The following is a 13,128-nucleotide window of genomic DNA, read 5'->3' as shown; positions in this document are numbered from 1 at the left end:
CGCCGCGCGCCCCCGCCGCCAGCCCCTCCCGCCGGCGGCCAAGCGCGGCGGAGCGAAGGGACAGGGGTGGCAAGGGACCGGAGAGGGACGGAAGAAATCGGTAAGGTCACTCCAGAGGTTGGATTGGGGCCTGGCTGGGGAAGGGTGGGTGCGCCGAACCCATTTCGGGGTTGGTGTGGGTTGGAGCTCGAACTCCGCCAAAGAAGGGGCCTGGAAGTTAGGCGACTCAAACAGGGAGGTTAGGGATTTGTCAATTCCATCAATGGGAACAGGATTAAAGCTCCGCCAGCAGTCAGCGGAGGGGCTGCCCGTTGGGCAGGACCCTTAAAGGCGTGGACAGTCGTGTGTGGCAGGGGCTTCTAGGGTTAACAGAAGGTTGGTGAGAGACTGCACAGAGGTGGGAGGAACTGGACAGGGCCCTGGGAACAAGGGATCAAATCTGTTACTGGCAGGGGATGGCACTGGGTTAGGCAGAGGCAAACGAATGGGCTCCAAGCTCCGTAGGGGTAGAGGGTGACAGGTGCCGGAGGGTAGAGCAAGTAGACGGCCCATCTGGGCCTAGCAGACAAAACCTTGAAGACATGGGACCAGGAGGACAGACCCTTCCCTTGCACAGACACCGGGGTCCATATCCCCAGACTCCCTTGTTCCTTTCAATAAAGATGTTCAGGCTAGCGTCCTCAGCCCAGTACCATACCTCCCCACCCAGGAGCTAGTTCTGTTCAGAAACTACGTATGAACCAGAAAAGTGCCAAGATTCTGGCATGGTAGGTTGAGGCCTACACAGGCCTGTTTACCCTCCCTCCCTGAAAGAGTAGCGAAGGAAGGCAACAGAGGCGGCACTGACCCAGACAAATACCACGTTTATTTCACAAACACTGGGCAGATGGGTTAGGGGCGGAGGTGGGACGCAGGTGCACAGCTGCACATGGTCGTCAGCAACCCACTTCCCACACTGAGGCTCCCGCCAGGCAGTGCCTCCAGGTTGGCAAACAGTGAGGAGTGAGTGCAGGGAGGGCCCTTGAACACTAAGCCCCCTGAAGACCAAGGGTGACAGCTCCAGCTGTCCCAGGAAAACCACAAATAAATAAGAGCGGGACACGGCCCCACCCATACAGATCATCTAGTCACCCATCTTCACTCTGGAGGTCTGCAAAAGAAGAAAAGGAGAAATCAGGCAGAGACAGAGCAATAGATAAAACAGTGGCAAATTGACAGATCAGGCCTAGCAAACCCATGGCAGGATGGACAGACTGCAACAGATGGATGCCTAGACCATAGGCACGCTGTGACAGACGCAGATGAACAAGGACAGTCAGACAACCACACAGTGACGCTATGGGACAGAGAGATGGAAAGAAGTGGCATATGGACAGGACCAGTCACCAAGAGTCAACCCAGCTAAGTGCTTATGCACTGTCAAAGACAAGATGCACACAATTCAGATATGTGCAGACCTACACACAAGCCCTGAGAAACACAGTCAAGCACACCAAGACAGACTGACACACAGCCAAGATCGCAATCCAGTCTAGGCTACAAATAAACAGACAAAAAATAATAGAACAGACTCAATGACAGACAAAGACACAAAGCAGCAGGGAAATAAACATTACAGTTATCAATGATACCAGACTGGAAATCTTCAAAAAGAAAACCCAAAAACTGGGAATGAAGTGGTGGGAGGTATTCAGGGGTTCTATGGTTATAGATAGAAAAGGGAGCACTGTGGCTCTTCTGGAAGGAGAGTGAATCTGGGCTGGGGACAAGGACACAGGTTCTCTGGGTGATTCATCACCTGAAGGATTGCAACGATGACCCCAAAGAGGCCAATGGCGCTGCCAAAGATCTCCACGATGAGAATCTTTACAAAGAGGCTGGGGTTCTGTGCATCAGCCAGGGCAGCTCCACTGCCCACGATGCCCACGCAGACTCCACAGAAGAGGTTAGACAGGCCCACTGTGAGGCCAGCCCCAAACATGGAGTAGCCTGTGCAGATGGAAAGAGAGTATTGAGGTCAAGCCAGGTGCAAGGGGAGAGGAGGACAAGGGCCCAAGATGGACTAATGGGGCCAGTCACCACCCCAACTCGGCAAAGCAGGCCAAACAAAGTGAGACACTATCAAAATGAGGAGTCTAAGCTGGGCCATGGAAGGGGGGGAAACAGACATGAAGCCTCAGCTTTTTTCTTTCACACATCCACCTACCTGCATGGTAGTTTCGATGTCCAATGGCCTGAGGGTCAGTGGCACTGAAAGGCTGTGGGAAGCAGAGAAGTAATCGGAAACCACTCTTTAGGCCACTCCCCTCCTTCAATATCACTAAGCACTGTACAGTACACACTGAAATACATGCCCACCCTACCCTGGTTCTCCATACCTCGGCCATGTTGCTAATCACAATTGCCATGATGATGCCATAGATGGCCACAGCCTCACAGAAGATGATGCTGGTAGTGGTAGTGGTGAGCATGGGGATGGAGAGGAGAAAGATAAGAAAGAAACCAACCTTCCTCCCCCAGAGAGACCCCAGCCACCATTTCCCCCACTGACACCCCACCCCATCAGGAGGCTGGTCAGGAGCAACATGTCAGAACAAATATGCAGCTCACAAAGCAGCTGGTTCTGACAACCATCTGAAGGCCCTACACTTACCTGACCAGGTTCTTGGTCTTGATCCTGGGGGCCTTCACCCCTCCCCCAATAATGGAAGAGCCAGTAATATAGATGCCCCTGGTGGAAGGATAAGAAACTGAGGAGCAGAGCCCTAGCTTGTCACTGCCCCCAGGATGACTAAGGACCCACTGACACCACCTGCTATGACTCAGCCCTCCCCTCAGTCCCACCACCCCAGCACTCACCATGCTGCCCCAACCACAGACAGGGAGATTGCTAGACCGATGCCCAAGTTTGACCACATGAAGGGGGAAGTCTCAGTCAGGAACCTGGTGTGAAAACAGGCAGGAAAGCAACTTCAGCCCTGGTGAAGAAATGGGCACAAAATCCTGCCCACCAGTCCTGGATGTTGGGACAAAACACTTCATATCTCCCAAAGGTCCATATATACCCCAGGTTGCTGGGGTTGGGGTGGAGTAGAGGTCTCAAGTCAGAGAGGAAAGGCTGTAGAAAAGCTGCTAGGGGAATCCTCTCCCTTACCATGCCACATCAAAGCGGAAACCCAAGTCAAAAATGGTGTAGCAGATTCCTGCAGCAGTGAGGGGGAAAAAAAAAAGGAGGGGGGTTAGAGGCGGCTCTCTAAAGAGAAACTTCTCAACTTAGACAAGAAAGTGCTGCCCAGCTGATGTGCCACCTCCCCGAAGGTCTGCCTACACCTAGGTCAAGGGAGAGTCCTCAGGCTGGCCCTCGTGTGAAAGCACGGCTGTCTATTCAAATCCCTCTGCTCAGACCTCCATTTTCTGCCACTCCCTCAGTACCATATCCCCCCGCCCCGTGATTCCACCTCCCAGACCAAGTCCCTCCACCCGCAGCTCCTGGCGGGCCTGAACGCTGGAGAAAAGAAGGGAGCAAGAGCTCTGGCCGGGAACACTGGATCCCACCAGTCCAGTCTGAGTCGCTGTTTACCCAACAGGCTATGGATGGGGGGAGGGCAAAACGACCAGGAAAAGAGGAACTGGAACAGTGGGCTCGTGACCCAAGCAGGCCCATCAGGAGCAAGCGACGGATGGCAGCAGTGAGACGGGGGAGGAGGCGGGGTGACCGAGAAGGACCGGGGCTGCTCTCGCGGCCCCTACCTCCCACCGCCCGCGCCCCTCCTCAAGAAGCTGGAGATCTGGGTCTCCTCTGTCAGGGTCAGAAGCCCCAACAGGCGTGACGCAAGTCCTCGAGGCCCAGGCACAGGGCCAGCGCTGGGGCCCAACATTCCTGGGACCCCACTTCTCCCCACCAGCTCGGACGGGATGGCGGCCCCGCCCGCCAGGGCCCGACCTCACCCACGACGAGCATGCAGGCCCAAAAGGCCACGAAGACCCCGGAGTAGAGCAGCGCCAGCCCCGTCATGGCGGCAACGACGGCGGGACTCGGGTTCGTAGGGCCGCAGCTAAACCCGCGTCCCTGCGTCCGCCGTCCGCCCCGCAGTCTGTCCGCCCGCCCCGCGGGATCACCTGACTTACACACGTGACGCGCCCGCACCACGTGACCCTGTGCCGCGTTGCCGTCTGTCCAGAACCTGGCGACGCCGGAACTGCAAGCGCTGAGGATTGTGGTTGCTGTAGTCTTGAGCTTCGGAAGAGGCTCTGGCGTCATTAGCACCTCCACCTCTAGGTGGTCCCTGTCGAGTCTCTCCGACTCCGCTCCTCCTCAGCCCTGACAGTCAGCGCCAGTTTGGCCCACCAGCCCTGCAATACACTGGAGCCTGCTCTTGGGCCTCCCAAGCCATTGCTGGTCTCCTGGGTCCCCTCCCTTGCCATCCTACCCAGTTCCGTGAGAGAGTCATGCTTTCTCACTTTGCTCATGCTCTTTCCTCTGCCTGAAGCACTCTTCTTCGTGCACATCCCGTTGCCCAGCTAACACCTACTGGTCCCCAGAAAGCAGCCTTTAGGGAAGCCTTCCCTAACCCGTGGGCAGAATGATAACCTGCTCTGGGCTTCCCGGTTGCCCTGGTGATCCTTATGAAACTTCAGATCAAGTCACTCCGGCTTACAATGCCATTTCACTCGGAATAAAAGTCACAGTCCTTATAATGGCCCACTAGGCCTCTCCCAATGCGGCTCCCCGTGCCCTTTACCAGACTTCTTCTACTATTCTCCCACTAACTGCACTGGCCTCCTTGCTATTTCTTGAATATACCAGCCATACCCCCAGTACATCACTCTTGCACTTGTTCCCTCTGTTCTACTTATCCACGTGGCCCACTCCATAACTTCCTTTCAGTCTTTGTCAGTTTTCAAAAGGCCTTCCCTAACTACCCTGTTGAATATTGCAACCCACTCTCCCTTGCACTCCTTCCCAGCTTGATAGTTCTCCATAGTACTTATCACCATTTGGGATGCCAATTACTTTACTTTGTCCATCTCCTCCCACCCCCATGAGAATGTAAGCAGCATGAAAGGGTTTTTGAGCTTCCTGCTCTTATTTCCAGTGTCTAGCACACTCTGTACATTATCTGTAGAATACACGATTGGTGCCCACCTTGTCTGTTGCCATGGTCCTTTTACAGCTCTGCCTCTACGAGTAGACCAGGCACTTGGAGAGCAGGCTTCTGCTCTCCCTGTTCACCTGCTTCTTTAACACTTTTGGCCAAGCTTCTCTGCAAATGTGGGGAATGAAGAAGTGCCCATGGGGGCTTCCCTCCTTACACGGTTTCACTGTGTAGTAACTGCTTACTCTTCCCAATTCCACTATGAGGACAGAAATCCAGTCAAATACAATTCAGACCTTCAGGACCTGTAGTGTTTGACAAATAAAAAGGAACAGGAGAAAAAGTATCTAGTTTATTCAAGTTTCTATGATTTCCCTGAGAAACAAACTAGAGTCACTGTAGGCCAGCACTGTCCAAAAGAACTTCCTGCAATAATAGAAATGTCCTATAGCTGCACTGTCCTCTCATGTGACTAAACAAGCACTGAAATGTGCTTGTTTTTATATACTGCTTTTTAAAAAATATTTTTAAATGTTTATTCATTTTTAAGAGAAACAGAATGCGAATGGGGAAGGGGGAGAGAGAGAGAGAGAGAGACACACACACACACACACAGATTCAAAAGCAGGCTCCAGGCTCTGAGCTGCCAGCTCAGAGCCTGATGCGGGACTCGAACCCACAGCCATGAGATCATGACCTGAGCCAAAGTTGGACGCTTACCTGACTGAGCCACCCAGGTGCCCCTATGTAATGTTTTATGATACACTTGTTATAAATAAATAAAAACTGTTTTTATTTATTTTACTTATTTTTAAAGTTTATTTTCAGTAATCTCTACATTGAACACAAGGCTCAAACTCACGACCCTGAGAGATCAAGAGTCGCATGCTCTTCTGACTGAGCCAGCCAGGCACCCTAAAAAACTGAGTTTTTTAACTAGTTTAAATTCATGTTTAAATAGCCGTATGTGTCTAGTGGTTGCTTTATTGGACACCACAAGTCTAGACCAGTGGTTTTGCCCCACAGGAGACATCTGTCAATGTCTGGAGGCATTTTTGGCTATCACAGTTGAAGAGGGGTATGTTAGGGGCATCTAGTGGGCAGAAGCCAGAGATAATGCTAAATATCCTATAATGCAAGGATAGCCCCTCACAGCAAAGAATTATCTGACCCAAATCTGTCAACAGTACCAAAGTGAGAAATCCTGGTCTAGACCATCTGGAACCTTTGACAAGGGCAGACCCTCAACTGCACACCAGAAATGGACTGGCCGGAGGTCCTGGGCTGTTCCAAGGAGGATAGATGGACCCATAAGACTTCAGGAAAGCCCCAAATCAGTCCCCATCAGTCCAATAGACATTTATTAAACCACTATATGCTAAGCCTTGTGCCAGTGCCAAGACAGGACAGAGCTGAATCGCTTCTTCAGTGAGGGGCTGTCTCTTCTCCCCTGCATCAAGTATCCAGGCAGAGGAGTGGGGTTGATGCGGGGAGTATTCAAGGTCTTTGCAGCAGTTCTTAAGTCCATCTGTGTCTCTGGCCCCACACGGTATCAGCTGCCTCCCTCATCCTCATAGGCGATGGCAATCCCTCGTCTTCCACTCACAGCTGCTGTCACCAGTGTCTGACCCAGACGGGGCTGCAGCCCCTGCCAGCTCCGGGAACTAAGGAATGAGGCTGCAGAGAGAGGGGACTGAGGCCAAGTGGGCTAAATCTGGGGAAAGAGTTCAGTTGGGAGCAGAGACTTGGCACACTTACCTGCAGGGCTGCTCTCAGCCAGCTCCAGCTGGGGCCGTGAGGTCAGGGTCAAGCATCCAGAATCATCTGATGGCTTCCAGGCAGGTGGGGCTCGGAGTTCCCCGGTAATGAGTGACACATCTGGGGTGTCCCACAGTTCTGAGTCAGGCGGTGGGAGGGGCACGTGGAAGGGAGAGCCTGGGAGGGAGAAAGAGGGTCCATACTGGCCCAATTCCATGCCCCAAGTGTTTCCAGCTCAGGCAGTGCCCCACCACTCACCAGGCAATAAATCCGCGTAATGGGTGAGGTGGGGAGCCAGGCCTGAAGGTGGCCAGGCAGGGTTGCAGGCAGCCTCCAGCTCACATGGCGTCAATACAGGCCGGAAGAAGCCACCAGAAGGCTGTGGAGCTAGAGCACCAAGAGGGCAGGCCAATAGCACAAAGACGTCCATTTCAGGGAAGTTGGCGAGCTTGGGAGGTGTGGGCCGCCCCAGGGCCAACACATAGCTACGCTTGCCTGCGGCCTGAGCCAGGTTCCGCAAGTGTGCCAGTGCTTCACGGTGTCGGGCCACACCCAGCGTGCCTGCCAACAGCCCTACCACCCGGGCATCTCTGGCCCTCTCTACCAGGTAGCGTCTACGTGCCCTTAGCCGCCCAGCCCGGACACCTTCATCCTGAGTCCGCCCTGTGTCCGGGCAGCAGGTGAAGAAGGGCTGCCCTGGTGCCCAGCCCAAGAGCAGCCGGCTCAGGTCTGGGTCAAGGTCAAGGTCAGTGCTGGCTTCAGAGCCCCCCACATAAAAGGCACCATATTCTTCCAGACACCTCCCTGGAGCCAGGGGAAAGCGACGCCCAAAACGCTCCAGGGGTTCAGGTTCCGGACTGCAGGAACCCACTGGCAAGGGAAGAGCTGGGCTGGAGACAAGCAGGTCTGGGTACCGCGGGCGCAGGAGAGTGGCCAAGGCCTCTGGAAGAAAGAGATGGTGTCAGGAACCCCTTCATCCCCAAGAGACTGAATGTGACCCAAATGCAAAGAATGGGATCAAGCCCATATCGAGAGCTCTATAGGAGTGTACTAAATTGGGGCTACCTAGGCACCAAGCAGGTGGTCCACCCTTCCTGCACGCACAGGCCAAAACACTCACCCAAGGCATGGGAACAGGCCGGCTCACTTAGCAGCACCACAGGCGCTTTAGGGTCTGGGTTCTGGGCCTCAAAGGCCTTGGTGCAGAGCTCCAAGTGCACAGGACGTTGACCAAGGACGAAGGCCACAGGCAGTGGGCGGGCTGGAGGGCTTAAGCAGGCAGGGCCAAAATGTACAAGGGCCTGAGCTCCAGCTTGCTCAGCACCCAGTACATCCACACAGCAGCTGCAGGAAAGACACCATTAGTGAGAAGCGTTCTCATCAGGAAAAGTTGTCCTTCGTGGGAAATGTGGTCACTGAAGAAAATAATGTTATGAAAAGAAGACACTGTCATTGAGGGGAGAAGGTATCAGGAGAGGAGGAATCATCATCAGAGAAAAACACAGCCGCTGGGGGCAGACACCGTCCTAGGGGGGAAACACGGTAAGCCTTGGATCAGTAGACCTACCCCTCCCGCCCCGGGCCGTCTTGAAGCTCAAATTCACACCTGCCATAAGCCGTGTCGCCCAGAATAAACATCTTCGACCCTGTGGTCTCCTCCAGTCGTGCAGCCACGGCCCCAGCATCTCCCAATAGCTGGTCAGGGAACTGCAAAGCCACCTGTAAGCATAAGCCATGGAGTCATGAAGAACCTCTCCTCCAGGGAGGGCCTCTTAAGGAAGACCTTCCAAGAGTCCCCACCTAACCTTCTAAGCCCCTCCTCCCAGAGGAGCAACTCCTCCCGCACCTCCATCTTCTCAAAATTAGCCCAAGATCCCGATCTTCTGGGCGACCCATCCCGAGATGAGCCACCCCTCCCTAACCTGCCCTCACCCGCTGACACCCTAGGTCGAGGACAAATCCAGCGACTCGCTCCAGCTCGTACACGCGGTCCAGGTCCGCGAGAGGAGTAAGCACTCCGGCAGCGCCCGCCTCTCGCTGCAGCGCTGCCTCGGCGGGGCTGCTGAACGCAGACTCCATGAGGTCTCCCTCGGTCAGCTTCAGGCCCCGTCCTCAAAAGCAGCCCCCAAAGAGTCAGAGTCACTTAGCGGGGGCAGTGGGGTTGGGAAGTTAGTGCGCAGCGCTTGGACCATCCCTCTACCCATCCAGACTCGCGTTTCTTCGCTACACCACTACACATGGGCCTGCGAGGGGATTACTTCCGGGTTCTTGAGGCGGGGCTGGCGTACTTTTACCAATGAAACTAGCACGGCTCCCGCCCTCCAATCCTCGCCAGGCCACCCACAGGAACCAATAGTCAGCCGCAGAGCCCCGTCATTCGGGACTACCTCAGAAGGCGCGGGGCCTTGTGGATGTTGTAGTTCCCCTGGACCTCCGTTCCAGGCATTCGTTTTCCGTTCAAACCTCCAGAGAGCTCAGAAAAACCGACCTCTAAGGGCGCCTAGTTGGCTCAGTCGGTGCAGCATGCGACCCCTGATCTCAGGGTCGTGAGTTTGAGCCCCACGTTGTGTAGAGATTAAATAAACTTAAAAAAAAAAAAAAGGCAACTCCCTGAAAATCACTTCAGTTTGAGCAGCTCCTATCTGCTCTACACTGTCAAGCACTTCATTGCATTCTACAATTTGGAAGGTAGCATTGCCTAATTTGCAATTCAGGTGCCAGACTGGGTGTGAATATTGTGCTCTGCCATTACTTCTTACTCAACGTGTCTATGACTGTCTCCTCATCCCCAAGACAGGGGTTGTAACAATAGCACTCCTGATAGGATTGCTGGATCAAGTTAATTTATATATAAAACTTTATGAAGCAGTCCTTCTGCATATCATATATACTGAAAGCATTCGCTGTTATCCTCACAGCAGTCTGTCAATCAGGCAAACATTGAGCACTTGTTGTTCACCAGGCACTACCTTCCTAGCGTTTCTAGTCTTTGGAGTAAGAATTGTCCCAGGAGTGCTTGGCTGGCTCATTTGGTAGAGTGTGCAACTATTGATCTCAGGGTTGTGAGTTTGAGCCCCATGGTGGGTGTAGAGTACTTAAAAAAAAAATTGTTCCAATTTACAGATGAGGAAACTGAGGTTCTGGTAAAACACAGCAAGTCAGTGGCAGCCAGTATCAAACCCAGGTATGAGTTCAGAAACTATGCTTTAGCCCCCTCAATCTCTTAGCTTATATATGCTACATTTGATCATGGGGGATGGGGGAGGAAGAAGACACCTAGACAACATATAGTAGGAGAAAAGGACTAAAAGCAACATCCCCACATACTCCAGAAACGAGAAATCAATAAGGTGAAAATGGGACGGAGGAGGGATAGGGGAAGAGGGACAGAGTGGCCTCAGGGGATGGTACATGTAAGGGGGATGGATGCTGGCTGGCATGGGGAGAGACTGAACAGGGATGTAGAATGGAGGACACAGAATTTGTACAAAGATTGGGAAAAGAACAGGGAAGGAGTGAGATGAACATGAGAGTAACCAGTTCTCTTCTTCTAAGGATACTCAAGGTTCAGGAAATGGAAATGGGGAGATCCCAGTCCTGCTCTTCAGATCTGACCAAGGGGAAGCCTGAGGTGTCTAAGAGGCAGCAAGGGTAGAACTATGGCTGAGGCGACAGAAAGTAAGGGTCATCTACCTAGGGAGCAGAGCAATAGCTGCTCGGGAGCTGTCCCTGGTACTGACTGAGCCCTGACCATCAAGAGCTGGTCAGATAGCACAGAGAGCTCTGGGTGTGAAGACAGCTTGAGGCCCTGCATTCCTTTTCCCCAGGGGCCTGCCCTGCCTCCTCCTACACATGCTCAGCTCCATTTTCTATACCTTTCCTTAACCATGTGCAAGTGTGGCCTCCATAACCCCACAGAAGAAATCTATACTGGGACTTAAGACCAGTCTCCATTTCTTCCCTCCTAGCTGGACACCACCCCACCTCACTTGCAGCTGAAGGCCCCAAGTCCTCTACCTGGGAAACCTTCCATTCCCATCAGAAATGAAAGTTCCTTCGAGCAGCCTTACCTCACTGGTCCCAGTCTCCCAGCTTAACATGGTAGCTATGGACCAGACCAGTGCTTGTTCAGATAGAACAAAGCAAGGCAGAACTAGAGAGCCAGTACTCACCATTGGTGATTAAATAAATGTATGCATGCATGAATGCTGGGACTAATTTAATGGGCAGCGGTGGGGCATGGGGAGGTTGCTGATACTACTGCAGCCCCCCTCCCCCCAACCCAAAGGCAATGGCAGTATTATGAATGGCTCTGACCTAGGAGGCTTGGCTACAGCAGAGTGCTTCCACTCTCCAGGCTAGAAGTTGGTCCCACAGCTCCCTAATAAAGGCCTGGATCCAAACATCTCCCATCCTTCCCCAGGCCTTCACCGAGTTAGGTGGTGGTGGCAGAAAAAAGGAAGCAGAGACAGCAGTGCAGCGAAGATCCAGGTTTACTCTTTGGGGATAGGGAAGGGTGAGGAGGAGGTGTGGATGGGACGGGGGTGCCCCTCAGTAGTCAGCTGTATAATCTGTGCCATGTAGCCCCCGGCACAGCAGTGTGAATTCTTTCACCATCTCCTTCACCCGCCTCTTGTTCACTCGCTCACTGAAGGGAAAGGACAGCAGGTTAGTATTATCCACTACCACCGCTCCCTCCTTTGGACCCGAGCCCAGGTGCCGCCGGCTCTGCTCACCGAAGGATCTGCTGGCTGAAGGTGTCCTTCTGTTCAGGGCTGAGGCGGGCGGAGGGAAAACCAGGTGGCTGCAGTGCCTCCTTGATCCACATGCTCAGGAGGCTGAAGCAGTGTTTGTTCAGGGCAAATAGGATGTCGGCAAAGCAGTCCATGAGGCTGCGGGAGGCCTGGCCCCCAATGGCCTGAGGGAGACGGGTTCTCAGCACACCAGGACCTTGCCCCTTTTGCAGCAAGGATGCCTAGCCACGCCCCACCCATCCCCAGTTTCTCAGCCAAGCTGCACATGATAAGTACTGCTTTCTGAGAGCCAGATGATCCACACAGCAACCCCAACAGCTGTCAGCCATTTAACTGATGAAGAAACAGAGTCAGCTGAGGGAACCAAAGGCTCAAGCTTCCCAGAGGGCAGCTGCCTCAGCAGTGAGGGCCACCCCACCCCCACCAAAGCCCCATCAAACACTGGCAGCATCTCACCTCCAGCACTGCTACAAGCAGCATACGGCCATCCTCCTGTACCACTTTCCCCACAGGTTCTACTTCCCCACACCGAGGCAGCAGCTCCGTCTACAGAGGATGGAGAGGCCTGTCAGCCTTGGCTCTTTCCCCATTCTTCCTGGGGACAAGACTTGCACACCACACGCCTACCCTCTAGAGTCCAGGGCAGGGCTGGGAATAGGGGTTGGGGTGTGGGGGAGCCAGGACTCAGCATGGGACTCACAAAGAAGCCACAGGAGGCCTTGACAGTAGGTGCCTCGGGGAACTTGAGGGCCAGCACAGCTGTGGGAGAGGCAGAGGCAGATCAGATGGGACCTAAGGATCCTCCCGAGGGGGACCCAGGCCCTCCTGACCACCTGGCCCCACTTACCACACTGGAACACAGCTTTGACATCCAATCGTTCACACAGGAACAAATCTGGCTTCCGCTTCAGAGCCTGTAGGACGTGGAGCTGGTAAGCCCAGCCCCAACCAGCTCCAAGGACCATCCCCCCTCCCCACCACTCACCTGCCACCCCAGGCCCCAACTGCACACACCACAGGTACAGGCTGCCAAAATCAGCCACCCAGCCATCTCTGGGGAACCCAAACCACCCCACAGTTGTCAGGAGGGGAGTGGCCAGGGGAGGCTATGTGCATGTATGTGTACATGAATGCACGGGTGTGTGTGAGAGGTTAGGGGAGTGGTCACAATACAGAAAGCTTGGGTCCCAAGTCACTCCCTGAGCAAACGCTTTTATTCTCCCCTCCATCAAGGCTAGACCTCCTGCAGGCTCCAGGTAGCCAGCAGCGACTGCTTTGATTCAGAGGCAGCCAAAGGCCCCTGGATTTGTTAACAGGACAGCAGAAGAAGAGATGGTGGCTGGGTGTGGAGCCCAATCCAACAGCCCCCACGTCCCACCTGCATTCCTCAGACACCCTCCCGCTTAGGAAGAGGAAAAGCAGGATCAGAGCCTTGGAGCCATGGCCCTACCATTCAACCAGGATACCCTGAGTCCAGGCCCTTCTCAGCCACACCCAGCTCAGGAGTCAGAGCTGCCAGC

General features: G+C 54.0%; 3 protein-coding genes across 4 annotated transcripts in view; all 3 read right to left on the bottom strand.

Moving 5' to 3' along the window:
- Positions 1 to 843: 843 nt before the first annotated feature.
- ATP6V0B (ATPase H+ transporting V0 subunit b) lies at positions 844 to 4,122 on the bottom strand. Its single transcript, XM_077752053.1, has 8 exons — positions 3,949 to 4,122; positions 3,155 to 3,203; positions 2,860 to 2,943; positions 2,654 to 2,731; positions 2,379 to 2,448; positions 2,207 to 2,258; positions 1,799 to 1,989; positions 844 to 1,150 (listed from the first exon to the last, which is right to left on the bottom strand). The coding sequence occupies exons 1-8, from the start codon at positions 4,013 to 4,015 to the stop codon at positions 1,124 to 1,126; spliced, it is 618 nt and encodes a 205-aa protein (XP_077608179.1). The 5' UTR covers positions 4,016 to 4,122; the 3' UTR covers positions 844 to 1,123.
- Positions 4,123 to 6,438: 2,316 nt separating this feature from the next.
- DPH2 (diphthamide biosynthesis 2) lies at positions 6,439 to 9,102 on the bottom strand. The gene is made up of 6 exons (XM_077752052.1): positions 8,787 to 9,102; positions 8,461 to 8,573; positions 7,975 to 8,198; positions 7,113 to 7,796; positions 6,855 to 7,031; positions 6,439 to 6,773 (listed from the first exon to the last, which is right to left on the bottom strand). The coding sequence occupies exons 1-6, from the start codon at positions 8,931 to 8,933 to the stop codon at positions 6,649 to 6,651; spliced, it is 1,470 nt and encodes a 489-aa protein (XP_077608178.1). The 5' UTR covers positions 8,934 to 9,102; the 3' UTR covers positions 6,439 to 6,648.
- Positions 9,103 to 11,329: 2,227 nt separating this feature from the next.
- The window catches only part of IPO13 (importin 13), a 20,059-nt gene continuing 18,260 nt past the window's right edge, over positions 11,330 to 13,128 (bottom strand). For both annotated transcript variants that reach the window (XM_077752050.1, XM_077752051.1), the window contains exons 16-20: positions 12,456 to 12,522; positions 12,309 to 12,367; positions 12,065 to 12,154; positions 11,591 to 11,772; positions 11,330 to 11,502 (exon numbers count right to left, since the gene is read on the bottom strand). In XM_077752050.1, coding sequence (XP_077608176.1) covers positions 11,406 to 11,502; positions 11,591 to 11,772; positions 12,065 to 12,154; positions 12,309 to 12,367; positions 12,456 to 12,522 — 495 coding nt within the window. In that variant the 3' untranslated portion in view covers positions 11,330 to 11,405. The remainder of the gene's footprint in view (positions 11,503 to 11,590; positions 11,773 to 12,064; positions 12,155 to 12,308; positions 12,368 to 12,455; positions 12,523 to 13,128) is intronic.

The sequence above is a fragment of the Crocuta crocuta genome, unplaced genomic scaffold (genome assembly GCF_008692635.1).
Source record: "Crocuta crocuta isolate KB4526 unplaced genomic scaffold, BGI_CrCroc_1.0 scaffold367, whole genome shotgun sequence".
Taxonomy (NCBI): Eukaryota; Metazoa; Chordata; class Mammalia; order Carnivora; family Hyaenidae; genus Crocuta; species Crocuta crocuta.
The sequence above is the reverse complement of the archived record's forward strand: the minus strand, read 5'-3'. Positions and strand labels throughout refer to the sequence as shown.

Coding starts and splice junctions, on each gene's coding strand:
- DPH2 (XM_077752052.1), bottom strand. CDS start 8,933: ATGGAGTCTGCGTTCAGCAGCCCCGCCGAGGCAGCGCTGCAGCGAGAG. Junction 8,199..8,460: donor GGCGACACGGCTTATGGCAG/GTGTGAATTTGA, acceptor TCTTTCCTGCAG/CTGCTGTGTGGATGTACTGG. Junction 6,774..6,854: donor GGCTGAGAGCAGCCCTGCAG/GTAAGTGTGCCA, acceptor CTCTCTCTGCAG/CCTCATTCCTTAGTTCCCGG.
- ATP6V0B (XM_077752053.1), bottom strand. CDS start 4,015: ATGACGGGGCTGGCGCTGCTCTACTCCGGGGTCTTCGTGGCCTTTTGG. Junction 2,259..2,378: donor TGATTAGCAACATGGCCGAG/GTATGGAGAACC, acceptor TGCTTCCCACAG/CCTTTCAGTGCCACTGACCC. Junction 1,151..1,798: donor TCATCGTTGCAATCCTTCAG/GTGATGAATCAC, acceptor CTTCTTTTGCAG/ACCTCCAGAGTGAAGATGGG.